The sequence below is a fragment of the Microcebus murinus genome, chromosome 1 (genome assembly GCF_040939455.1).
Source record: "Microcebus murinus isolate Inina chromosome 1, M.murinus_Inina_mat1.0, whole genome shotgun sequence".
Taxonomy (NCBI): Eukaryota; Metazoa; Chordata; class Mammalia; order Primates; family Cheirogaleidae; genus Microcebus; species Microcebus murinus.
In genome coordinates, this window is record NC_134104.1 from 106,971,878 (window position 1) to 106,998,166 (window position 26,289).

Sequence of the window (26,289 nt, forward strand, 5' to 3'; positions counted from 1 at the left end):
CAAACAGCCTGCGGTGACTAAAGCAAATCCTTAAACCCCAAAAGCCCACCTGTCAACAGGTAGAAGAGGTCAAGGAGGAAATGAACGAGCGGCCACTGAAATTGCTCTGCCACCTAACCTGGACTTCCCCACTTGCCAGGAGAAAGCCTTGGGAATTCAAAAAAAACGAGGAGGAAGCGAGAGTGAAGGCGCTCGCAAAAATAGGGAGGGGCTCGGTGGTCTCTCTATCGGCGCAGCTCGCCCGTCCCGTCCCCGGAGCAGCAGTCAAGCTCGCCCGCGCCCTGCCCTCCGTCCCTGCCTGTCTGCGCGCGGCACCGTCTCTGCGGGACCCGGGCCGCCGAGCTCTGGACCCGGCCGGCGCTGCGAGCCCATTGGTCACCGGGGCAAAGAGGTGAGCGGCTCGGCCAATCCTTTCCCGGGAAGGGATGGCACCCACGCGGGGCTGCTGCGGGCTCGTCCCGCCGCAGGAGCGGGCGCCGGGGCGAGCGCGCTGGGCAAACTGAGGGTGGCTAGGGGGCGGGAAGACGGTAGGGGTGAAAGCAAACAAGAGAAAGCCACTTCTTCAGTGACTATTGATGCCAGGCAAAAAGCACTCTGAGGAAAGGCACTCATTAGGTGGAGACACCTATGCCAGACCTGTCCAAAAAAGAATTTGAGGAGAAACTCCTGGGAACTGGGGCCAAAATGGGGTGATGTTAATAGTTATCTTTAAGTGACAAGTTTAAGGAGTACTAAAGCACACTGTTGAGGGAGGAAGAGGGAAATTTAAAAGCCTCCACTGTGCCTTTTGTTTCTGTGACAACGGAAACAAGGATCATGATAAAGGAACACTCTGGATTGATCTGGGCACGGGTGTAGCAGCGCTGGAGTTGTGGAAGCGCTCCCAGGACTTTCTGGAGAGGATCATTCCCGAGCTGTAAGCCAAAACGACTAAGTCATTTGCTCGCTTCGGGAGCAGGGAACTTTTCCTCACTCGGGTTTGGACACAATTTTCCATTTCCTGGGAAGAATTTCTGTCCCTGCCTATGTCACAAGAGGATTCAGGACCTGAAAGAAGAGCTCAGGTATCGTCAATTCCTATTTCATTATATACATTTTCAGGTTTTAAGTGTGTGTGAATCCAGTAATCATATGTCCTTTTATACTTCTGATTTGCTTTTAAATAACTCAAATGTGGGCATACCCAGAACTTCTGTTTTAAAAGAGAACAAGAGCGAACAAGAGAATTACCTTCATCCTGCTATTCCCTTTTTTTTTTTTTTTTGCTTATGTAGTGATAACAAGGAAATGCTGTTTCCAACCATACTAAGTTTATTTAAAATTTTTGTAACCAGGTGGTTACAATGACAATAGTGGTCACATGATTAAACCTACATTAAATTTTAATTTGGACTAAATTCCAATAGTAATTCTATCTTTATGTGAAGATGTAAGCATTTCAGCCTCCATGTTATTTCTAGTGGAGTTTATAATAGATAAGGATGGTTGCTGGTACAATGCAAAACAATGCTATTCCAAGGAACACTGATATTTATAAATTATGAAGGTCACTTTTCTTAGAAAAGCATAATAAAGATTTTATTTCAATCCTTGCATGTTCTGCATTTAGGGAGAGAATTAGCTTTGGATCCTTGGATTGCCCTTCAAGTGAGTAACAGATAGCATTTTTCTGACAAGTTAAGCATATTTCTTCCCTGGTTATACCTCCTTCACTGTCCTGTGGCAGAAATAAGAAAAAGAAGGGACCCAGGAAAGCAGCAGAGACATGTTTCAAGCAGAGCAAAAGCAGACAGAAGCCTGTAGGGGGTCAGTGTGGCCCACTGCAGCACAAGTCCAAGGCTTAAGCCCTCTCAGCTGCTCAGTTACTGTTGCTTGTGGTCATTACTTGGCAAAAAAATGTCCAATGTGGCTCTTTTTCGCAAGGACTTGGAAATATGTCAGAAAAAGATTTATACTTCCTTCTAGTGGACTATTACATCCTTTAAAAATGTTTTTGAAGAAGGTTTAATAAAATGAAAAAAATACACATAACACATTAAATGATAAAATGTTACAAAATTGTTTAATCATATATATACACACACAAATGTATATACATATAAACACAATATATAAAAAGGCTGTAAAGTAATATAATTTGTTAAGGATTATATTTGAGCAGTGAGATTATGAGTAATATTTTTCTTATGAGTATTTACAGTTTCCAAATTTTCTAAGATGTACCTTTATTGCCTTTATGATTAGTTTTTAAAACTTAATGTAAAAGAAATAATGTACAGAAAACAAAACTAAGCCTTAAATATTTCAGTTGACACAATACCTTCATTATAGTCTCCAGTTTCCCTTTTAATGAATACCTGAGTAATAGGGATTGCTGCTTTTCATTAAGAAGTGAGAAGCTGTGTATTATTTACAATAATAAATATCCCACTTGATCACAAAGCTCAGTGTGAGGCCAACACACACTATGGTTTAGTAAAGAATGTTTTACCAAAAAAGGTGTGAATGAAATTGGCCACTTATGACCCTCAAGGAAAGTCTCCCAGATTCCCACTTACTATGTATGGTGGTCCTGGGACTTTGTTTAAACTGTATTTATAACTCCAAGGTATGATGTTTTTTCAGGATGAAGGTGAAAGGCAGAGGAATCAGCTACTTGCTGGTTTCCTTTGCCGTGATCTGCGTAGTGGCCACGCCTGGGAGCAGAGCCTGTCCTCGCCGCTGTGCCTGTTACGTGCCTACAGAGGTGCACTGCACATTTCGGTACCTGACCTCCATCCCAGAAAGGATCCCAACCAACGTGGAACGCATCAATTTAGGGTGTGTGGGGCCCTGTCTTATCCCCTTCTCAAAGAGGGATCAATCACTTGTGACTTGTCCTCCCAACACTTGCGACTTTGGGAGATCAATCACAATTATTTTGACAGCATTTCTCTTCTGAAATGAGCTTATGAGAATCTTAAGTTTGTTGGGGGTAGTAAGAAAATTTTTCCTGGTAAACTTTTACTAGGAGAAAGTGCTTCTGTAGGTTGGGAGGCCTATGACTGCAGAAAAGCTTAATTTTGGCTACATTTTTGCTGGAAAATGATATAGTTTCTGTTAATAGTCAGGATTATGATATAAGAGATGACAGGGCAACTGGAAGTGTCCTCCTATATGAAAAAAAAATGAAAAGTCTTCAATGTCCTTTTTAAGGTCCTTTGGCTTCTTTCCGTACAAACATTTAAAATGCATGCCTAATGAAATCTACCAAAAGACAGCTATATTTCAAAGGTTCATGAAAATAATTGTGTGTGTGAATGCACATGTAGTTGGACTTGACATTATTTATTTGACTTTAGTGAGCACCTACTATGTGCCAAGCACAAAGGTAGACATTGGGATACAGTGACAAATAAGATACGTTACTCACTTCTAGTAGCTGCAGTTAAATGGAGAAGATACACGTACTGTCAGTACAATTTAATAAGCACTTTAATAAAGCATACAAAGTGCCTTGGCAACAATCACTAATAATAATAGCTGATATTGTGTGTTTACTCTGTGCTGGCATTGAGCTAAGCACTCTACGTGTATTCATTCATTTAATACTCATAACCTTGGAGTGGGTTCTATTATCTACCTTTTATAGATGAGGAAACTGAAGCACAGAAAGGTTGCTGATTTTACCTAGCATCACATAAGTTGAACCTGAGCTCTTAATCATACCCAAACCAGAAGCCAAAACCTGGGCTCAAGATCCCAGGTTATTTAACTGCTATTGATGAATTCCACCTGGGAGAGTGAAGTCACAATGTCATAAAAAAATGGGCTGGGTCTTAATAGTGCTCATAAATAGAAAAGGGTGCGGTCAGGGGCATTCTAACCTGAAGGAACAGCATATACATAAAGATTTGAAAATGAGAAGGAATGTGGCAAGTTCCAGGAATGTGAAGAGGATGATTGTAACTAAGACTGCAAGGACTAGGTAGGGAGTGGACCTCCTCTGGCATCTGGTGAATTTCAATAATATTTTAAGCATTCAATTATCTTATTAGAACACAGTTGGGGTTTTTGTGTTTGTTTTTGCTTTGGTGTTTGAGCTTTAGTTGATAGACTTAGCTTATGCCTAGATTGACGTTTTTATTTCAGGTACAACAGCTTGGTTAGACTGACAGAAACAGATTTTTCTGGCCTGAACAAATTGGAGTTACTCATGCTGCACAGCAACAGCATTCACACAATCCCTGATAAGACCTTCTCGGATTTGCAGGCTTTGCAGGTGAGACTGGTGGAGGGAGGGTGTGGGTTAAAGAGGTGAGGTGGAGTGAGTTATATTAATTCAGATTGCTTAACCATTGTTCTATATGTGCATTTTAGTTAATATTACTATATATTAAGGGATAAACAAATCCTAATGCTCAATGTATGTTAAAATTAGAGGTAGTAAAATAATCCCTTATATATGTCCTTTTGTTAGTTTTTAGGAAGGACTGTCTTCTGGGAGTGACCTTTGTTAATCTACGTCCTGCCGCTAGATATAGTCCTGTACTTAGTCACTAGAGTGGGGGAAGAGGGAAAAGAGGGTGAAGGGAAGGGTTCTTTGCTTGTATCTCTGTATCTAGAAGATGATTTTAGATTATAACTATAGGTCTAAATGTATATTAATAAAATCTTTGTTTATTGTGGACAAAGTTCATTATTTTGCAATATTTAAGCTTTGGAGATGTCCTGAGGTAATCATTCATGGTAAACAGTAGAACTGGTGAATCAGCCATTTTGTGAGTATCTTTTTATTATAATTGATAGAAAAGATGTATCTTGGACATGGAATTGTTAAGCCACCTCCGAGCAGGGTATATTAGGATTTGTTCATTAGGTTGGCAGCAGAGGTGCTGAAGGAAGTATGAAAGGAGAGAGGTGTGCAGATGTGTTCATGTTTACATTTTGATGGTAGCCATTGATGTATATGTGTCCCTTTGGACTATACTATAACAATATATTAAGTAATTCAATGGAAACATACCTTCTTGCTAATATCTTAATGGCATAGATCTGGTAATGAATTTTCTTAGAAACATTATACTTAGTGTACTCTGTTGCTTTATGTTTCAATTTATAATACACTGAGCAGTAAGGGAATGCAGTATTTTAAATCGAAACTCTGCCAATACTTTTAACTAGAGGCCTGTTGCCATTTTTGTCTTCTATGAATTTTTCATCCCAAGAAAGGCATGATTAGATTTTTTCCTAACAGATTGAGTTGGTGTAGTGTATTCTTGGTTACAAAATACTCATATAGCTTTGGGATTTGGGATTGGTAAATATTCATCATGTGTGAAAAAAGTATGATACATAGTGTACAATCTCAATCCCATAACATTGATTGTTATGTATGTACACCCAGGATCTAGGACATGTCAGACTGTAAACTGCTTGTTGTACAAATCGTGGATGACTTTGTTCTTTGCTTCTTGTGTTTTTCAGTTCCCTATACTGCATATGCTAACTAAAGTAAAGTTTATTTTAAAAATTAAAAAAAAAAAGTTGAGGTAGGACCTGTGAGATGAGCCTCCAAAGGCTGCCCATGCCTGCAGATGCAAAAAGAAAGCAGACATCAAGGGAGAGTGTCAAAGGACAGATTTCTTTCCTTTTTTTTTTTTTTTTTTTTTTTTCTGAGACATAGTCTCACTCTGTTGCCTGGGCTAGAGTGCTGTGGCATCAGCCTAGCTCACAGCAACCTCAAACTCCTGGGCTCAAGCAATCCTTCTGCCTCAGCCTCCCAAGTAGCTGGGACTACAGGCATGCGCCACCATGCCTGGCTAATTTTTTCTATATATTTTAGTTGTCCAGCTAATTTCTTTCTATTTTTAGTAGAGACGGGTCTCACTCTTGCTCAGGCTGGTTTTGAACTCCTGACCTTGAGCGATCCTCCCGTCTAGGCCTCCCAGAGTGCTAGGATTAGAGGCGTGAGCCACTGCGCCCAGCCTAGATTTCTTTTTTTAATGCAACCGTATATGGAAATTAGAATAACAAGAAAATTCTGAGGCAAGTTTTCTTATACTTCAGGCTAATAGAAAAAAATTAATATTGAAGGATTATGGAACCTTTACAATTTAATCCTAAAAGGCTACTTTCTAGTCAGGTTTACCTGGGAATCAACTATGGTTACTAAAAATATGACTACCTAGACAGCTGTTAGCTTCTTATAAATCAATATGCTTTTTTTCCCCAGTTTCACTTTACTTATTTATGCCCTCCCTGTCTTGTTCAAAAAATTTTAAAGTTATGGGGACTCCCAAGAATGCATAAAATATAAGAATGATCACATAAGTGAGAAAGTAAAAGGTAAAACAAGTTTAGGGATAAAAATAAAGGGATATGAGGAAAGGTATATGTAGAGACCTTTATGTCTACTAAAAGTAGTACTGAAGCTGTCAAGAATGGACCTCACAATATATGACATCTATTAAAATTTTTTAACACAAGGGTGGTAAAATAAATTGTCAGTAATATCTTATAAAAGGGAAAATGTCAGTATTCCCAGAGCCTTTTAACATATACCAAAGCTACATAAGGGTGGCTTTGACCATGGTGGGGATCAATAGAATATAATGTAGCTATGTGATTCTGTTGATGTGGCTTAATCAGTCTCTATTTGGGATGTCTTCAGAGGAATAGGTGGATTATGTTTCCTTCATAGAATTCTCCACATATATTTATTCTCTTGACCAAGTTTTCAACAGATATTGAGGAGCATTGAGTTTGCGATTGTACTCCTAGGTAACATTTGGAACAAAGCTCTTCTATGTTTTCAATTAATTTTTCTTTGCTTCTTAGGGATCTTGATGTTCTAGAAAAGCATCTTTGACAGAGATGATCAGATTAAGCCAAATCAGGAAAATGTGATGAGAAATCATTGTTTTTGATAGCATTTTTTTTCTTTTTGAGAGAGAGAATATATTAAACTAATAACTGGAAAAGGAATTAGAGAATACCCAAGTGCTATTAAAATTATTTTAATTTCAACTCATAATTGATTAAAATCATATTACTCATAACCAAAAAGTAAGAAACACCCCAAATGTTCATCCACTGATGAATGGATTATAAAAACATGGTATGTGCATACAGTGGAATACTATTCAACAAAGAAAGGAATGAAAGACTGATACATGCTACAAAAAACATTTTACAAAATGAAAGAAGCCAGACACAAGGCTACATATTGTAAGATTCCATTTACATAAAATGTCCAGAAAAGGCAAATCCATAGAAACAAAAAGTAAATTAGTGATTGTATGTAGGGGTCCTCAAACTACGGCCCCCGGGCCACATGCAGCCTGCAGAGGACATTTATCCAGCCCACCAGGTGTTTTTGCCGCCGCTGCCTGTCCTGCTTAGCAGCTGACTAGTCCCGGGCCCACAGTGCGCATGTGTGGAATGTGTGCCGCACTCCCGAGTGGCTCTCCAACGGCCCTCCAATGGTCTGAGGGACAGTGAACTGGCCCTCTGTCTGAAAAGTTTGAAGACCCCTGGTATAGAGCTAGGAGGAGAAGGAAAATGACTGCTGAGTATCAATTTTTATTTTGGGGTGATAAAAAAATGTTCTGAAATTAGTGGAGGTGGTTGCACAACTCTGTAAATATACTAAAAACCAATGAATTGTACATTGTAAAAATGTGAATTTTATGGCATATGAATTATAGCTCAACAAGTTAAAATCACAGATAGTCTCTCTTATGAAAAACTCAGGTTTAAGAAATCTTAAATTTACTTGAAATAAAAAAGCCTTCTTATTGAAATTTTCAAACAAATGTAAAAGCAGAGACAAATATAATGAATGCCAATGTATCATCACCTGGCTGCAATAGCGATCAACACATAACAGATCTTGTCTCACCTGCACCCCACCCACTGCCCTCTATTCCATTGAATTATTTTGAAATGAATCCAAATTGTTATAATATTTCATCTGTAAGTATTTCATTATATATCTCAAAGTTAAGGAATCTTTTAAAAACAACCATATCATTATCATATCTTATGATTTTAGCAATAAATTCCTTAATATCAGCAAATGTTCATGAGTATTTTGATTTCTCTGATGTTGTCTTATTTAATGTGCAACTAATTTGTTTGAATTAGGCTACAAACAAGGTATACACGTTGCATGGGATTAATCTCCATATGTTTTATCAATACACTTTTCCCTTTAGTGAAAATTCTTTCGATAAAAATAAATGTGTTTTTATTCTTAGGTCTTAAAAATGAGCTATAACAAAGTCCGAAAACTTCAGAAAGATACCTTCTATGGCCTCAGGAGCTTGACACGGTTGCATCTGGACCACAACAATATTGAGTTTATAAACCCAGAGGCTTTCTATGGACTCAAGTTTCTCCGCCTGGTGCACTTGGAAGGAAATCAGCTCACTAAGCTCCATCCAGATACATTTGTCTCTTTGAGCTACCTCCGGATATTTAAAATATCTTTCATTAAATACCTATATTTGTCGGATAACTTCCTGACCTCCCTCCCTCAAGAGATGATCTCCTATATGCCTGACCTAGAAAGCCTTTATCTGCATGGGAACCCATGGACCTGTGATTGCCATTTAAAATGGTTGTCTGACTGGATACAGGAAAACTCAGGTATCTATATTGTTTATTTCTTTTTCCTAATTAAATAGAGGAAAACTGAGTGGAGATGTTTTATCAGTAGGTGGAGAGGCCAAGGTAATTTAGGGGGAGAGAAAATGAGATCTCAATAATAATCAGGCATAATTAATTCTATTTTTTTTTTTTTTTTGAGACAGAGTCTCACTTTATTGCCCAGGCTAGAGTGAGTGCCGTGGCATCAGCCTAGCTCACAGCAACCTCAAACTCCTGGGCTCAAACAATCCTCCTGCCTCAGCCTCCCGAGTAGCTGGGGCTACAGGCATGCGCCACCATGCCCGGCTAATTTTTTGTATATATATATTAGTTGGCCAATTAATTTGTTTCTATTTATAGTAGAAACGCGGTCTTGCCCTTGCTCAGGCTAGTTTTGAACTCCTGACCTCCAGCCATCTGCCCACCTCGGCCTCCCAGAGTTCTAGGATTACAGGCGTGAGATGGTATGAATTCTTTTTTTTTTTTTTTGAGATAGAGTCTCGCTTTGTTGTCCAGGCTACAGTGAGTGCCATGGCATCAGCCTGGCTCACAGCAACCTCAAACTCCTGGGCTCAAACGATCCTTCTGCCTCAGCCTCCTGAGTAGCTGGGACTACAGGCATGCGCCACCATGCCCGGCTAATGTTTTCTCTCTATATATTAGTTGACCAATTAATTTGTTTCTATTTATAGTAGAGACGAGGTCTTGCTCTTGCTCAGGCTAGTTTTGAACTCCTAACCTCGAGCCATCTGCCTGCCTCGGCCTCCCAGAATGCTAGGATTACAGGCATGAGCCACCGCGCCCGGTGGATAATGAATTCTTTATGCATTGTTTATGGCTGTGTTTTTGCTACAGTGAGTCAAGTAGTTGTGTCAGAGACCGATAGTCCACAAAGCCTAAAATTCTTACTAGCTGACCCTTTACATAACAAGTTTGCTGACCCTTGGCTTAGAGAATAAAAGCTGTGCTCCTTAGCCTGTATGCCCAGGCCTCCTGGTATGGCCTCTGCCTATCCTCAACCTTCTCTCCATCCTCTCCAGCCTCAGCCCCTCTCCTGGCCCAGACACACAGGCACTTTTTGCTCTAACAACTCTGAACTACTTCCTGGCACACGACGAGAGGTCCGACCCCCCATTTCTGCTGTTGCCCCTGCCTGGAACCATGCCCTTTCTTTCCTGCCTGACAAGCTCCCAGCCAGCCAGCAATCTCTGTACAGCACTCACCCCACCCCTACCCCTTCAGGGAAGTCTGGCTGCTGCTCCACCACCCCCATCCACATTGCAATAATCATTTCACCACTTCCATTCTTGAAAGGATAACATTTTATTATGTTTACAAGTATTAGATGTCTGTTGCCTTTCCTATGACTACTTTCTCTGTCCCTACCCTCTAGAATATGCTTGCAATATAGTAGGTACTCAAGCATTTTGGTTAAATTACGCATTTATCAATTATATAGCCATTTTGATGGTGAGTACAAATGAGCCCACCATCTACCCACTAGATACCTATGGTCTTAATATGTACCAAACTGTATGTGTGTGTGTATATGTATGTGTATATATATATATATATAAATTTATTTTTTTCCAGATGAATGGCATATATGACAGTGCTACCATAAGATTATGATGGAGCTGAAAAATTCCTATCATCTAGTGATAACATAGATGTTATATAACATTGTAGTACCACACACTACCTCTTCTATGTTTAGATATGTTTAAATACACAAATATTTACCATTGTGTTATAATTTCCTACAGTATTCAGTACGGTAACATGCTGTACAAATTTGTAGCCCAGAAGCAATAGGCTCTACCATATAGCCTAGGTGTGTAGTAGGGTATTCCATCTAGGTTTGTGTAAGTATACTCTATGATGTTTGCACAACAACAAGGTCATCCAACAATGCATTTCTCAGCACATATCCCTATCCTTCAGCAACACATACTGTATATGGGTAAAATAATTAGACACATTAACGATAACTTCTTTCAGTTATATCTAAATAATCAAACATTTCCCTTTTGCCTGAGATGTTGTAATGACGATTTTGCAAGCCCCATGAATCAGTCACATCAACCTCTGCACTTTGAATTGTTTTCATCTATTCCAAGGTATTTTACATGTTCACACTTTCAGTTGCCTCACTTGGAGTGTGACAGGCAATCCTTTGCACTTATCTCAGTAGTCAGATGTCATACTTCATCTACTTGTTGATATCTTCCATTCTTTGGTCCCACAGAGCTGTTGGTGTTGCTTTTTTTATATATATAAAATATGGATTTGTGCCCATTTCTTTGACAAACATTTGTTTCATGAATTTGTCTTACTGCTCTATTTGTATACTTTTCTACATACATAACCTCTTGCTTTAATGCCAAGTAAGTGTAACTTAATAAAACATTTTAAGTGGCAAACTTAATATTTGTCATACCAACAATGCATGTGACACAATGGAGACAATACAAATAGCTATGACAATATTTGTGGGTGTACACATGAAGTGATAGCTATATTAAAACTGCCAAATAGCATTGCTACTGTAAAATAGCATTGCTACTGTAAAATAGCATTTTAAGACACATCTCAATTTTAAGACACATCTCAGTTTTTAAGTTAAACCGTGAAAAAAAATATTGTCTTAGAATTAGGCATTTTTTCTTTCTTTCCTGTCTGCCTTCCTTCCTGCCACTGATCTTTCCTGAACATCCATTGAACAGGGCTTGGGACATATAGATGAGCAAGCTTGGCATTTATAGTCTTGTGGGACGACAAACAACTAACAAATTCATTCTTGTAGTGAGTGATGAAAGGTAGGATAAAAGAAGTGAAAGGAACCAGGAGACTATGAAGCAAGGAGCTCACCCAGAAGTACTGTTCAGGTTGGGTGCTAAAGGATGATTAGTAAGCAGTTAGGTGCTGAGGGAAGAGGGAATGTCAGAAAGCAAGTGTAGGGAAGTAGAAGGACCAGCGTATGGCAGAGCCTGACAGGGCATAGCAGGTTGAGAAATGGAAAGCATTTCTATGAGGCTGGAATCTAGTGTGATGGGGAACAGAAGTGATGTGGTCAGGTTTGCAATTGATGCAAAACACCTGATGTTCAAGGCCTGCTAACTCTGGTCCAGTGGCCGGAATAATAAGCATCCCAAGATGTGAACATAATGATGGATGAAATTTAATAAAGCCAGAAGTCTGTCATATTCTCCACAGGGTCTGAGCCCAGGTTACTAACAAGTAGGTAAAGGAACATAGCTTTTTGGCAAGCAGGCTATTGGGAGGCTTCTCTTGTGGTTGTCCAAAGGTTTTTGGTCTTGCCAGCTACTTCCTCTGCACAGGTTTAGACTATAAAATTTTCTAAAGAATTCTGACTGGCCAGATATCTGTGACATTACCTGTCATACTGTGGTACACTCTGAAGAGTCTGAAATCCTTGGTCAGAGTGACTTTAAGCCTTTAAGAAGAAGTGTGCACATGTGGGAAGGCAATTTGATTCTAACCACTCTGGCAAATTAGATCTTCTAAGAAGTGCCAATGCTTTTCTTAAGTGCTGTGTACAATGCATGATTTGAGAACTAGTACATGGAACAGCATGTAAGTCTCAGGCTACATTTTGTGTAATGGAAAACTCTATACCTCTTATCAAGTATTCCAGTGAGCAGCCATTTAAAATAGGTTCACCAGAGCAGTGTTTTTAAATGCCTGGGTATGTAATATCCAAATATCTGAAAGAGGAGATTTCTATGATTTGGAAAGGCTTAGATTGGTCCTACAAGCCCCTAACTTCACCAGAATGTCAGACCTTTAGCAGGTTGCCCCACTGCTTTGGCACAGTGTTCTTTCCTCCCCACTAAACCTAATCCTCCACCAATGACTCTGTGTCCACCAAGGGGACCATCAACTTTTCAGTTACCAAAGTCATCAACCTGAGTCCTCCTTGACTCTTCCATTCAGTCACTTTCCACGTTCAGGCCAATCCTGGCCTCCCATTGATTGGTTCTACCTGCTCCATTATCTCCTGCCTCCATCTATTTCTCTCCATTCTTATTGCCACCAAGCTAGACCAGGTCAACATACCTTGTAATTCAGGCCATATTCTTTTGGATAATGGAAACAAATATGGGTTTTTAATGATATCCAGGGACTTAGAAATGATCATTTATCAAACAGGTTATCTTTTAAAAATAATAAAGTTCTATGACTGCTTTAAAACATTAAAATGAAGAAACAGAACTAAATTTTTGTTTATAAAAAGTGACAAACACAAGCATGTAATTTTTTTCCCTAGACAAGGAAGTAGTTCATTCAACTCATATTTACTGAGTACTAAGTATTAATATATATCAAACATTTTCCAGGCATAGGAATTACAGCAGTGAAGAAGACAAATGAAATCCTGTGCCTGTGCGAATTATACAGTAACAGGGTATATAGACAATACCATTTAAAAAAATCAATTCAGAGACCAAAAAAAATAGAAATTTCAATTTAATTAGATACCAAAATTTTCAAATGTTTCAAATTCTAGCAAAACTATTTCTTCAAAATGTTCAAATGTCAATTTATAACGAGGCCATAACTAATAATTCAATTGTGATTTTTTTCCTAGATGTAATAAAATGTAAAAAAGACAGAAGTCCCTCCAGTCCTCAGCAATGTCCACTTTGCATGAACCCTAGGACCTCTAAAGGCAAGCCCTTAGCTATGGTCCCAGCGGAAGCTTTCCTTTGCACCAAGCCAACCATTGACCCATCCCTGAAATCAAAGAATCTGTCTGTTCTGGAAGATGGCAGTTCTGCCTCTATCACTCCCCAAGATTTCATGGCACCCTTTGGCTCCCTCACTTTGAATATGACAGACCAGTCTGGAAATGAAGCTAACATGGTCTGCAGTATCCAAAAGCCTTTGAGGACATCTCCCATTGCATTCACTGAAGAAAATGACTATATCATGCTAAATGCATCATTTTTGACATTTCTAGTATGCAATATAGATTATAGTCACATTCAGCCAGTATGGCAAGTACTGGCTTTATACAGTGATTCGCCTCTGATACTAGAAAGGAGCCGGTTGCTCACTGAAACACCACAGCTCTGTTACAAATATAAACAGGTAGCTCCTAAGCCTGAAGACATTTTTACCAACATAGAGGGAGATCTCATAGCAGATCCCTCTTGGTTAATGCAAGACAAAATTTTCTTGCAGCTAAACAGAACTGCTACCACACTTAGTACATTACAGATCCAGTACTCAAGTAATGCTCAAATCACTTTACCAAGAGCAGAGATAAGGCCAGTGAAATACAAATGGACCATGATTTCAAGGGATAATAATACTAAGCTGGAACACACTGTTTTGGTAGGTGGAACCATTGACCTGAACTGCCCAGGCCAAGGAGACCCCACCCCACATTTGGAGTGGGTTCTGGCTGATGGAAGTAAGGTGAGAGCCCCTTATGTTAGTGAGGATGGAAGAATCCTGATAGACAAAAGTGGAAAATTGGAACTCCAGATGGCTGACAGTTTTGACACAGGAATATACCACTGCATAAGCACCAATTATGATGATGCAGATATTCTCACCTATAGGATAACTGTGGTAGAGCCTGATGTAGAAGCCTATCATGAAAATGGAGTTCGTCACACAGTTTTCATTGGTGAAACACTCAATATTCCATGCCATTCTACTGGTATCCCCGATGCTTCTATTAGTTGGGTTCTTCCAGGAAACAATGTGCTCCATCAGTCCTTAAGAGACAAGCAACTTCTTAACAATGGCACATTAAGAATATTACAGGTCACCAAAAAAGACCAAGGTCATTATCGATGTATAGCAGCCAACCCATCAGGGGTCGACTTTTTGATTATCCAAGTTTCAGTCAAAATAAAAGAACAAAGATCAGTGGTGCATGATGGAGAAACAGACGGATCTGGACTTGATGAGCCCAATCCTACTGTTCAACTTAAGGAGTCACCAGCTGTACAATCCCCTACGTCTGATCCAGTGGGAGCAGAGGTTGGAACACAAGTCTCAAGCACAAGTAAGAAGCATAACTATCGGGAATTTATAATACACCAGCAGCGTGGAGATTCAATAAATAGACGTTTTAGGGAACATAGGAGGCAGTTCCCTCCCTCTGCTCGGAGAATCGACCCACAACACTGGGCAGCACTTTTGGAAAAAGCTAAAAAGAATGCTGTGCCAGAGAAACGAGGAAATACCACAGTAAGGCCACCCCCACCAGTCACCCAACTCTTGAAAATACCTGGGGAGGAAGAAGACTCTTCAGGCATGCTCACACCAGATGAGGAATTTATGGTCCTGGCCACTAAAGCTTCAAATGTTCCAACAAGGATGGTGACTGCTGCCTCCAGAGCAATATCTGATAGCCCTGTGACAAATATAACTTCTGGCGCAGAAGTCTCCCCAGTTGTGAGTTCACAAATGTTACCACCTGAAAACCCTATAGATTTCAAGCTATCCACTGCTGTTAAAACTACAGCTATGTCAAAGAACATAAACCCAACCAAGTCAAACAAAATGCAAGAGTCAACCAGTCAACCTTCATCCACTGTCTTTCTACTACTACCTGGAGCAACTGAATTTTACAATGCTGACCAGATGGGGAAAAGAGAGCATTTCCAAAGTGCAGCCCCAATAACAGTAAGAACTATGATCAAAGATGTCAATATCAAAATGTTTAATAGCACTAACAACAAAACTGAGATAGTCTTAGAGTCAGTAAATACTACAAATGGTCTTCAGATACCTGTAACAGGCATCAGTGAACCCAAGAGTAATCACTTCCATTCTCACACTACTCAAAAACTTAGCCCCTTTAAACTCCCTTCAGATCCATATACTGCAGCTCATTCTCAGTTTCAGATTTCTAGAAATAGTACAACTAACATCCCACTATCCAGACGCTTTGGGAGACGGAGGAAACTTTGGGGCCGGGGGCGAATCATTAGCCCACATAGAACTCCAGTTTTCCGACAGCATAGATATGGCGCTGTGAGGCCAACAGTCAGAGCCTCTTCTGAGGAAAGCACTACTGCATCTTCAGCGCTCAGAGTGACGTGCCCATCCTGTCTTTCCAGAGAGAGGCTTACCACGGCTACAGCAGCATTGCTGTTTCCAAGTGCTGCCCCCATCAGCCTCCCCAAAGCTGACATTGCTGGAGTCACATCTCAAGAGTCTACAACTCTAGTCCAGAATCCACCATTACTATCTGAGGACAAACCACATGTAGATATTGAGAAAACAACACATACAATAAAATATTTCAGTGTTGAAAGTAACCCAGTGACTCCAACTGATGCAGTCATGACATATGCCCCAACATCTATGGAAAAAACTCATATAACTAGTATTGGTTACTCAGGTGTGTCTAGCACCACTGAAGCTAAAAGAGATTCAGTGACTACATTGCCACTTTCAGGTTCCATCACCAAGCCAGCAATGCCTACTGCTATAACCATTACAAGATTTTCGAGAAGGAAAATTCCCTGGCAGCAGATCTTCATAAATAACCGTAACCAAAAAGAGAGATTAAGGAATCAGCATAAATTTGGCTTACAAAAAAGCACAACCATGATGCTTCCTAGGGTATCTCCTACTTTACCCACATATAAAGATTCCCCTTTCCATTTCACAACATCCTCAGCAAGTGTGATGCAAATTCCATCTATAACATCAGCTACAACTCACCCCGATACCACCAAAACACACAGTTTTAGAAATCTCTCTACAATGAAGGAGCTGCCCTTTCCACCTCTTTATCCTACTCTTTCTAGTATCACAAGTAAAGAATCAAGTACAATAAGCTTCATGTCAATGCAAACAGCCACACCCACTAGTCCTCCTACTGCCCCTGTATCTGTTATTATCTATGAAACCCAAACAGCAAGACCTGGGTCACAAAAAGTACAAAGAAAAAAGGAGCCTCAGAAGAACAGGAATGACCCAGACGTCTCTCTAGGCCAGAGTTCTGGTTTCACTACATCCACTGCTATGATAACCCCTGTTCTAACCACAGCTGAAACTTCAATCAAGCTCAATGTCTCTGCTTTCACTCATTCTCCCCTAAAAAACACAAATGGAATTTCAAGCACAAGCGGTCTTCATTCAAGAACTCTTAATCTGGCAGATGTAATTGAAGAACTACCCCAAGTAAGTACTCAGACTTTGAAGAGCACAATTGCTTCCGAAACAACTTTGCCCAGCAAATCACAACAGAGTACCACAACTGGTAAAGCAATCGTCAGGCTCTCGACCACGCCAGTGTTCCTGAGCAGCAGTGCTCCTCTCTTGCCAATTCCCATCTCCCCTCCCTTTACTCCAAGTGCAGTGACTGACAACGTGGCAACTCCCATTTTCAGGATGATGACAAATGCAATGGCCATGCCAGATGAATTCTCGAGGCATGATACTAATCCAGGGCAATTAGTAGCAGAGGTTACAACTTCTCCCAAGGCTCACCCAAATGCCAAGTTCACAACTGGAACCAGTCACTTTATCTCCTCTAATCTGTTACATTCTACTCCTATGCCAGCACTAATAACAGTTAAATCAAAGCTTTCTAAATTGACTCCTTCTCCCTGGTCAGGAAACCAATTTTGGCACAAGTTATACCCAGAAATTGCTGAAAAAGGCAAAAAGCCAGTAGTAGACATGCTGCCCACTCTAGGCTTGCCAGAGGCCACCACTCATGCATCAAATTGGGACGGACAGAAGAATGCAAAGAGTGGCTTTGATAATCAACCAGTTCAAAAAGTAACAACTTCCAAACTCCTTCCTTTTGACTCTTTGTCTAGGAATATATTTGAAAAGCCCAGAATAGTTGGAGGAAAAGCTGCAAGTTTTACTGTTCCAGCTAACTCAGATGCCTTTCTTCCCTGTGAGGCTGCTGGAAATCCCCTGCCCACCATCCAGTGGACCAGAGTCTCATCAGGTATTTGAAATTGTTTCCTTACACTTATTCTTTGTTAGTTATAAAACATGAAAAAGCCTGTGTTGTGTTTTGTGGTTACACATCCAAAGAATAAGCACTAGTTTCAAATTTCTCCGAGACACAGAAGTCATTAATATTCTCATTTGACAATTGCATATTTTTTTGTTCATCAGGGGTTCTCAAATATGTTAATTTAAGAATGTTTTTTAAAATGCTTTGAAAGCAGATCCAAAAAAATATGATTTGAAAAAAAAGAGGTCATTGTGTTGAACCATCTCGGTTTTAAATTATGTGCATAAAAAAATCCAGGAATAATTTTTGCAATTTGAAGACTAGGTGTCCTAATTTTAATTTTAAATGTATTCTCAATAGCTTAACACAAAGATAGCTTTATGTTTTCTATCTAAATTTTGATGACCTATGGCCATAAATTTCTTTCTTCTCAGGACTTGATTTGTCTAAAAGGAAACAGAATAGCAGGTTCCAGGTGCACCCCAATGGCACCCTGTCCATCCACAGAGTGGACATTCAGGACCGTGGACAGTACCTGTGCTCAGCATCCAATCCATTTGGCATGGATCGCCTTCATGTCACCTTGTCTGTGGTTTCCTATCCTCCCAGGATCCTGGAGAGACATACCAAAGAGATCACAGTTCATTCTGGAAGTACTGTGGAGTTGAAGTGCAGAGCAGAGGGTAGACCAAGCCCTACAATTTCCTGGATTCTTGCAAACCAAACAGTGGTCTCAGAATCAACCCAAGGAAATGGGCAGGCACTGGTAACATCTGATGGAACCTTGGTCATCCACGATCTCAGTGTTTATGACCGTGGCTTTTACAAATGCATGGCCAGCAATCTGGCTGGTCAGGATTCACTGCTAGTTAAAATACAAGTCATTGCTGCCCCACCTGTTATTCTAGAGCAAAAGAGACAAGTCATTGTAGGGACTTGGGGTGAAAATTTGAAACTACCCTGTACTGCAAAAGGAACTCCTCAGCCCAGTGTTTACTGGGTCCTCTCTGATGGCACTGAAGTGAAACCATTACAGTTTACCAATTCCAAGTTATTCTTATTTTCAAATGGAACTCTCTATATAAGAAACATAGCCTCTTCAGACAGGGGCACTTATGAATGCATCGCTACCAGTTCCACTGGCTCGGAGAGAAGGGTGGTAACGCTTACAATGGAAGAGAGAGAGACCAGCCCCAGGATAGAAGTTGCATCCCGGAAAAGGACTGAGGTGAATTTTGGGGACAAATTACTACTGAACTGCTCAGCCACTGGGGAGCCTAAACCCAAAATAATTTGGAGGTTACCATCCAAGGCTATCGTCGACCAGTGGCACAGGTAAACCCCTACCTTTGTGTTGGAATTATCTGCTCTGTTTACATTTCAGAAGTTGTATAGCTAGTGATACAGCAAGGCAGGCAGCAGTTTAGAGTGTTCATAGACTTTGGACATAAAGACAACTCTAAAGAAATCTAATCCTCTGAGATCATTGAATAGAAAAACTAATCTTCTTACATACTTAACTCTAAGGGCCAGCTTTGAATTTTTATGGTTAACAAGCAGAATAAAAATCTCATTTGCCTCCATATTTGTGACAGTTTTAAAGTGGTAACTGTAAATGTATTCACACTCTCTCTGTCCAAAAAGAGGAAGGAAATTTTGTCCCGCAATCAAGATTCTGGAGGGACACACTCCATTATTTCAATCTTCAGCACCTCCTATCAGACATTTCAAACTTTAGTATAATCAGTACTTATTTCTTCTTTCCTAAAATTGCAAATCACTTTATAAAAATCACAACATTTTTTTTTAATTTTAAAATTTTTAAAATTTTAAACATTCTTCTTTTTTCTTTTTTTAAATTTTTCCCTGGGAAGCATGAAAAAATCACAACATTAAGACCTTCACAAAGTGAAATGTATTCAGGACCCTCATCACCCTGATGCTATCAGACATGTACATACACATACCCACTTTCTCTGATATGCTCTTTTATAGGCATATTATTCATTTTATAGCTGGTTTTCTGTATAGATTAAATCTTATCTTTGAAACTCAATAATTATAGCATATGAGTTCTTTTTCCATTTGCATGATTATGCAATGATGTTTCATAATATGACGAAAAGGACGAGCATTTACATTTTATATATTCATTAACAGAAAATATGCATGCAAGAAAGAAAAATTATACATAATGTGAATTTGCACTTATGCTTAGAAGTTGAATAAATTTTTTTCTGATGTCACAATATGAGTTGGTGCTGAATATAGTTATTAAATTTGTGTGATCTTTAATTCAAAAGTAAATGTTAATTTTTAAGTTTTTCAAACAAATCATTAAAATTATCTGAATAAATGTTAAATTGAAATTAGTCAGGCCGGGCGCTGTGGCTCACGCCTGTAATCCTAGCTCTTGGGAGGCCGAGGCGGGCGGATTGCTCAAGGTCAGGAGTTCAAAACCAGCCTGAGCAAGAGCGAGACCCCGTCTCTACTATAAAAAACAGAAAGAAATTAATTGGCCAACTGATATATATATATAAAAAATTAGCCGGGCATAGTGGCGCATGCCTGTAGTCCCAGCTACTCGGGAGGCTGAGACAGCAGGATTGCTTGAGCCCAGGAGTTTGAGGTTGCTGTGAGCTAGGCTGACGCCACGGCACTCACTCTAGCCTGGACAACAAAGTGAGACTCTGTCTCAAAAAAAAAAAAAAAAAAAAAAAAAAAAAAAAAATTGAAATTAGTCTAGATTTAAAATTTAAACATGCTGAGTTATAAAATAGGTACTTCAGAAATCACATTCATTTTTCTTATACAATATACATATACTCAACTTCTATTTATGGCATCAAATATTTTCAATCCTTCATTTATCAGGTTTTGAATTTAATTTTACAATATCAGCACCTCTCATTTTTTGCCTTCAAGTTATTATAAGCATTTCATTAGTGTTGGAGCCAGTTCTACTTTCTGAAATTAATGCATTTAAAATAAATTCCACAGCACATGGATGATTGTCACTTACTCAGACACTGCTCATTATTCCGTGTAATTTTGAATGCAATCTTTACTACTCATGAAGGTTACCAGTGCAAGAATTATAGACAGCATCACATTTGTGATGGGAATAACAGATTAAATTCAAATTTTAGGTTGTAAAGACAAAGTCTAAAACATTCACTAGGTACCAGGTCAACTTTAGAAAATGGAAAATTTTATCAGGAGTTATGAAAAAATATAAAGGAATGTCTTAAAAAGTTAGTCCAAAGGAAGTCTGAAAAGTACTCTAAAACTCACTGTTAGCATCTCAGAATAAATCTTGACCACGTTTTCCAACAAAATCCTTCAGAGTTAAGTAGCAAAGAAATTAGGCAAATTATTTTGTTTTGGGAAAATACAGAACATAGAAAGGTTGCTCATATTGTAGAAGAGGCAAAAGAGTATATAAGATCACAGATGCTATCATATCCCCACCAGAGGCATCGCATTCTTCTTTTATAATGAAATAGAACTTCGTTTGCTAACTGAAGACTTCAATGATCATTTTGCAACTAACCCACTCAAAAAGGCAAGTACATTCTTTATTTTCATGCTTTAAATATGTCAACAGAAAGAAAAAGGGTACTTCTATTGCAAAACAAAAAATTTAGAAACCCTTTACCTCTTCCCATTTCTTAGCATCAGAAGTTTAGATTTATTTTAGATTCTAAAAATGAGAGAACTGTAGCTGTGCTGATCCAAGCCTACCCTACCATGCCCCAATTAAGCAAATCCCTTTTATTTTCTTAAAGCTTGCTTTTCAAAACCAAAAGGTCTTTTCTCTCTCTTTTAATGGTCCCAGACTCAGAGCACTGCTAGTCTATCTCCACTACTTTGAACATAACTCATGTGACCTATGTTTCAGTGCAGAAATGGTTTTCTTTCCTCTTAACCTTGCTCTTTATGACCTGGGAGCTCGTTACCCTACACCTGGCCTGCTGCATCAGAATCTGCATTTTTAAAAGATCCCCTGGTCAATTAGGCACCATAAAGTTCTAGAAGCAGTGCTTTCGAAAGGCTGGAGATGCTTGCGCCCACATTAATCTTCATAAAGAATTCTTTTTCTTTTACTCAGGGAAAACTTCTACCTTCGAAATTAAATTATCTTAAAAATATCAGTCTCTTCTTACACATCACAGACTCCAGTTGCATCAGACTTGGGGTGGGGGGTAGCCCTCTAAGTCAGGGTTTCTCAAAGGGTAGCGCCCCTGCCAGCAGCATTAGCAATGCCTGGGTATTTGTTGAATCAGAAACTCTGATTTTATGTTTTATCAAACAATCTGAATTCTTAAAAACCCTCCAGGTGACTTTGCACACTAAAATTTGAGGCTGGTTCTCAAACTTAATTGTTCATAAGTCACCTGGGAAGTCTGCTAAACATTGGATTGCTAGATCCCTGGCCAGACCTATTGCATTTTGGGACAGTAAAGTCAGGATATGTGTCTCCTAAATTTGGCCCTACATAATCCTGACGCAGGTGATGGGGGAACTCCATTGAGAACCAAGGATTAGAGTAGTGGTTCTTAGACTATGCTACACATGGAAAACTTTAAGGATACTGATGCCTAGTCCATATTCTATACCAATTAAGTCAGAAATTCTAGAGGTCAGACCCAGGCATCAGTATTAAATGCCACAAATGATTTTAATGTGCAGCCAAGTTTTAGAAAGCATTGGGAAAGAATAATAGCAGGTTGCAGTGTACCATGTTGGAAAGCACAGGGTTTGGGAATGAGCTCTGTGACCAAAGGCAAATTATTATGTCTCTCTACATATCGGTTTTTCAGGTGATTAGTGAGGAAACTACTTCAAGATTCAAAAGTCAATGCAAAGCACCTGACAGTTTCTGTTCCCTTCATTAAGTGTATTCATTATGTGATTTTACCTTGGTTCATATGCCAGAGAAGTTCCTTCCACACTTTAGGGGAAAAAAAGAACACCTTTTATAATAAATAATGTTTAACTGCAGTACTGTCTATATATTTAATTTGCTGGAGGATAAAAATGACTTGAGGCTGTCTGACTTGGTTAGCAGTTATGCTATGAAAAGTCGTCCTCACTTTTCTCTCCAGTTTTATCTACCTGCTTAGCACATGTTGTCAAAAAGTAAAAACATACACATAGATTTTCACCTATGTCTGTCCTTGATCACATTTTTCGTACCAATTTCCACTGGTTTTCCTGGAAAAACCAGGAAATACCTGCCATCTGCTGGTTAAAGGTGGTAACAGCAGGTTGCATAGTGACTGTATACTTGAGAAACCGGTTTTCCAAAGTTCAGTCTCATGCAGAAACCAGTCACTTCATACCTGCCCGCAACAAGCTTCCAATGAGCTTTACCTTGGTATTCTCTCTAGAAAAAAGTAGACCTTATTTTCTAAACTAATAATTCAAAAATTTTGTTACTAATAACTTTTTAAAAAGTATCTGACATCTTTTCTGAGCAACTAAATTTATATAAAAGTTTTCTTTACCAATATATCCCAAAATGATCATTTTTGTGGACTCAGTTTGAGATATAAAATGGTCAAGGAAGTCATGATGTCTATGAATCCAGTATTTTTAGCATTCCCTTCATCATTAATCTTTAATTATCATGTAAAGGAGATTTCTTTGAAGTCTATCTGAGAAATACTAGTTTGCACTAAATTACATCTGTTCAGTTAGATAATTTCATCTTTCAGAAAATGGCTTAGAAGACAATTAGCTAGTAGCGGTTTTAACTTTTATTGCAACAGTGTAAAGTTAATCCCATGTACCACACACAGAAAACCTGGTGTGAGGTTATAGATATGCTAATTAGCTCAATTGTGGCAATCATTTTCATTGTATCAAAATGTTACAACCCTTTAAAATATACAATTTTTGTTAAGCATGCTTCAACGAAACTGGAGAGTGGAGAGCTAATCCCATGTAAGTAAAACTTCCCTTTCCCCACTCACTAACAGCTGCACACTTACATTAGTCTCTTTTCTCCTTAGAATGGGCAGTCGAATCCATGTCTACCCAAATGGATCCCTGTTTATTGGATCTGTAACAGAAAAAGATGGTGGTGACTACTTGTGTGTGGCAAGAAACAAAATGGGAGATGATCTGATACTGATGCATGTCAGCCTAAGACTGAAACCTGCCAAAATTGACCACAAGCAGTATTTTAAAAAGCAAGTGCTCCATGGGAAAGATTTCCAAGTTGATTGCAAAGCTTCTGGCTCACCGATGCCTGAGATCTCCTGGAGCTTGCCTGATGGAACGATGATCAACAATGCAATGCAAGCTGATGACAGCGGCCACAGGACCAGGAGGTACATCCTTTTTGACAATGGAACCTTATACTTCAACAAAGTTGGGATAGCAGAGGAAGGAGATTATACTTGCTATGCCCAGAACACCCTAGGAAAAGATGAAATGAAGGTCCACCTAACAGTTATAACAGCTGCCCCACGCATAAGGCAGGGTTATAAGGCCAACACAAGAATCAAAGCTGGAGACACAGCTGTCCTTGACTGTGAGGTCATTGGGGATCCCAAACCGAAAATATTTTGGTTGCTGCCTTCCAACGATATGATTTCCTTCTCCAATGGTAGGTATACATTTCATGCCAATGGGTCTTTGTCTATCAACAAAGTGAAACTGCTTGATTCTGGAGAGTATGTGTGCGTAGCCCGAAATCCCAGCGGGGATGACACCAAAATGTATAAACTGGATGTTGTCTCTAAGCCTCCATTAATCAATGGTCTGTACACAAACAAAACTGTTATTAAAGCTACTGCTGTGAGGCATTCCAAAAAACACTTTGACTGCAGAGTTGAAGGGACACCCTCTCCCGAAGTCATGTGGATCATGCCAGACAATATTTTCCTCACAGCCCCATACTATGGAAGCAGAATCACGGTCTATACAAATGGAACCTTGGAAATCAGGAATGTGAGGCTTTCAGATTCAGCTGATTTTATCTGCATGGCTCGAAATGAAGGAGGAGAGAGCATGTTGGTGGTACAGTTACAAGTACTGGAAATGCTGAGAAGACCAACATTCCGAAATCCTTTTAATGAAAAAATAGTTGCCCAGCTTGGAAAGTCCACTGCATTGAATTGCTCTGTTGATGGTAACCCGCCACCTGAAATAATCTGGATTTTACCAAATGGCACACGATTTACCAATGGACCACAAAATTCTCAGTATCTGATAGCAAGCAATGGTTCTTTTATCATTTATAAAACAACTCGGGATGATGCAGGAAAATATCGCTGTGCAGCCAGAAATAAAGTTGGCTATATTGAGAAATTAATCATTTTAGAAATTGGCCAGAAGCCAGTTATTCTTACATATGCACTAGGGACAGTAAAAAGTATCAGTGGAGAATCTCTATCACTGCATTGTGTGTCTGATGGAATACCTAAGCCCAATATCAAATGGACCATGCCAAGTGGTTATGTTTTAGACAGGCCTCAAATTAATGGGAAATACATATTGCATGACAATGGCACTTTAGTAATCAAAGAAGCAACAGCTTATGACAGAGGAAACTATATTTGTAAGGCTCACAATAGTGTTGGCCACACACTGATCACAGTTCCAGTAATGATTGTAGCCTATCCTCCCAGAATTACAAATCGCCTACCCAGGAGCATCCTCACAAGGACAGGAGCAGCCTTGCAGCTCCACTGCCTGGCCCTGGGAGTTCCAAAGCCAGAAATCACATGGGAGATACCAGACCACTCCCTGCTATCAATGGCAAGCAAAGACAGGGAACATGGAAGTGAGCTGCTTCACCTACAAGGCACCCTATTCATTCAGAACCCCCAAACCTCTGATTCTGGGATATACAAATGCACAGCAAAGAATCCACTTGGTAGTGATCATGCAACAACTTATATTCAAGTAATCTGACAGATTAAAATTTAAATTAAAAATCTGGACAGAGTTTATTTTTTGGAAGAAGTTTAATCAAAGGCAGCCATAGGCATGTAAATGAATTTGAATACATTTACAATATTAAATTTACAATGGACATGCAAAAAAAGACAAATGCATTATGAACTGATACTGATTTCTTTAATGGATCTCAAAACAAATTTTTAACTTAAGGCACTTTTATTTTGCCAACGAATGAACATTAAGAGAAAACGGTCCACCATAAAATAACAAATGGCTAACGTACCTGAATTTTTTAGTAAAAAATGGACTTTTTAATTTTACTACCAGTTGCCTAGTGTCCACTTTCTATCAATGTTACAAGCATGGCACTCAGAACAGAGACAATGGAAAAGATTAAATTTGTAGTCTTTATGTAAATTTATCATCTTGATGTATAAATATTTTGTGGTTTATAAATTTTTTGCTAAAACCTACAGAAAATAAGCACTAAACTGTTTTATGATTCATTTGTTCACACTGAAAATTGTCATTGATGGAGAATACAAAAATGTTTTAATAACTGCATTTAAAAATAAATGCAGGCTTTTTCACATGTCAAAGCAACGTAATTACCTGCAACATCATAAAATGTGAAAAGGGGGTAATTTTTGTCCAAATACATCCACTAAAAAGGTTTTAAAAATACAATGAAACTTCTTTATAACATTAAAATCTAGCTCAGGCACCCCTGGTTTAGAGCTGTTCCTAAGGAAAATTTTATGAGGGAACATTGCTTT

General features: G+C 39.1%; 1 protein-coding gene across 1 annotated transcript; it reads left to right on the forward strand.

Annotated features, from left to right (window-relative positions):
- Positions 1 to 860: 860 nt before the first annotated feature.
- Positions 861 to 26,268, forward strand: IGSF10 (immunoglobulin superfamily member 10). Its single transcript, XM_020285739.2, has 7 exons — positions 861 to 1,064; positions 2,626 to 2,820; positions 4,132 to 4,261; positions 8,241 to 8,631; positions 13,244 to 17,587; positions 18,034 to 18,934; positions 23,617 to 26,268. Exons 2-7 carry the CDS (start codon positions 2,627 to 2,629, stop codon positions 25,523 to 25,525), a joined length of 7,869 nt encoding a protein of 2,622 aa, XP_020141328.2. The 5' UTR covers positions 861 to 1,064; position 2,626; the 3' UTR covers positions 25,526 to 26,268.
- Positions 26,269 to 26,289: the final 21 nt, after the last annotated feature.

Excerpts from the sequence above, each read along its gene's own strand:
- IGSF10 (XM_020285739.2), top strand. The coding sequence starts at position 2,627 with ATGAAGGTGAAAGGCAGAGGAATCAGCTACTTGCTGGTTTCCTTTGCC. Across the intron at positions 4,262-8,240 it reads CGGATTTGCAGGCTTTGCAG|GTCTTAAAAATGAGCTATAA; the intron begins GTGAGACTGGTG and ends TTTTATTCTTAG. Across the intron at positions 17,588-18,033 it reads GTGGACCAGAGTCTCATCAG|GACTTGATTTGTCTAAAAGG; the intron begins GTATTTGAAATT and ends CTTTCTTCTCAG.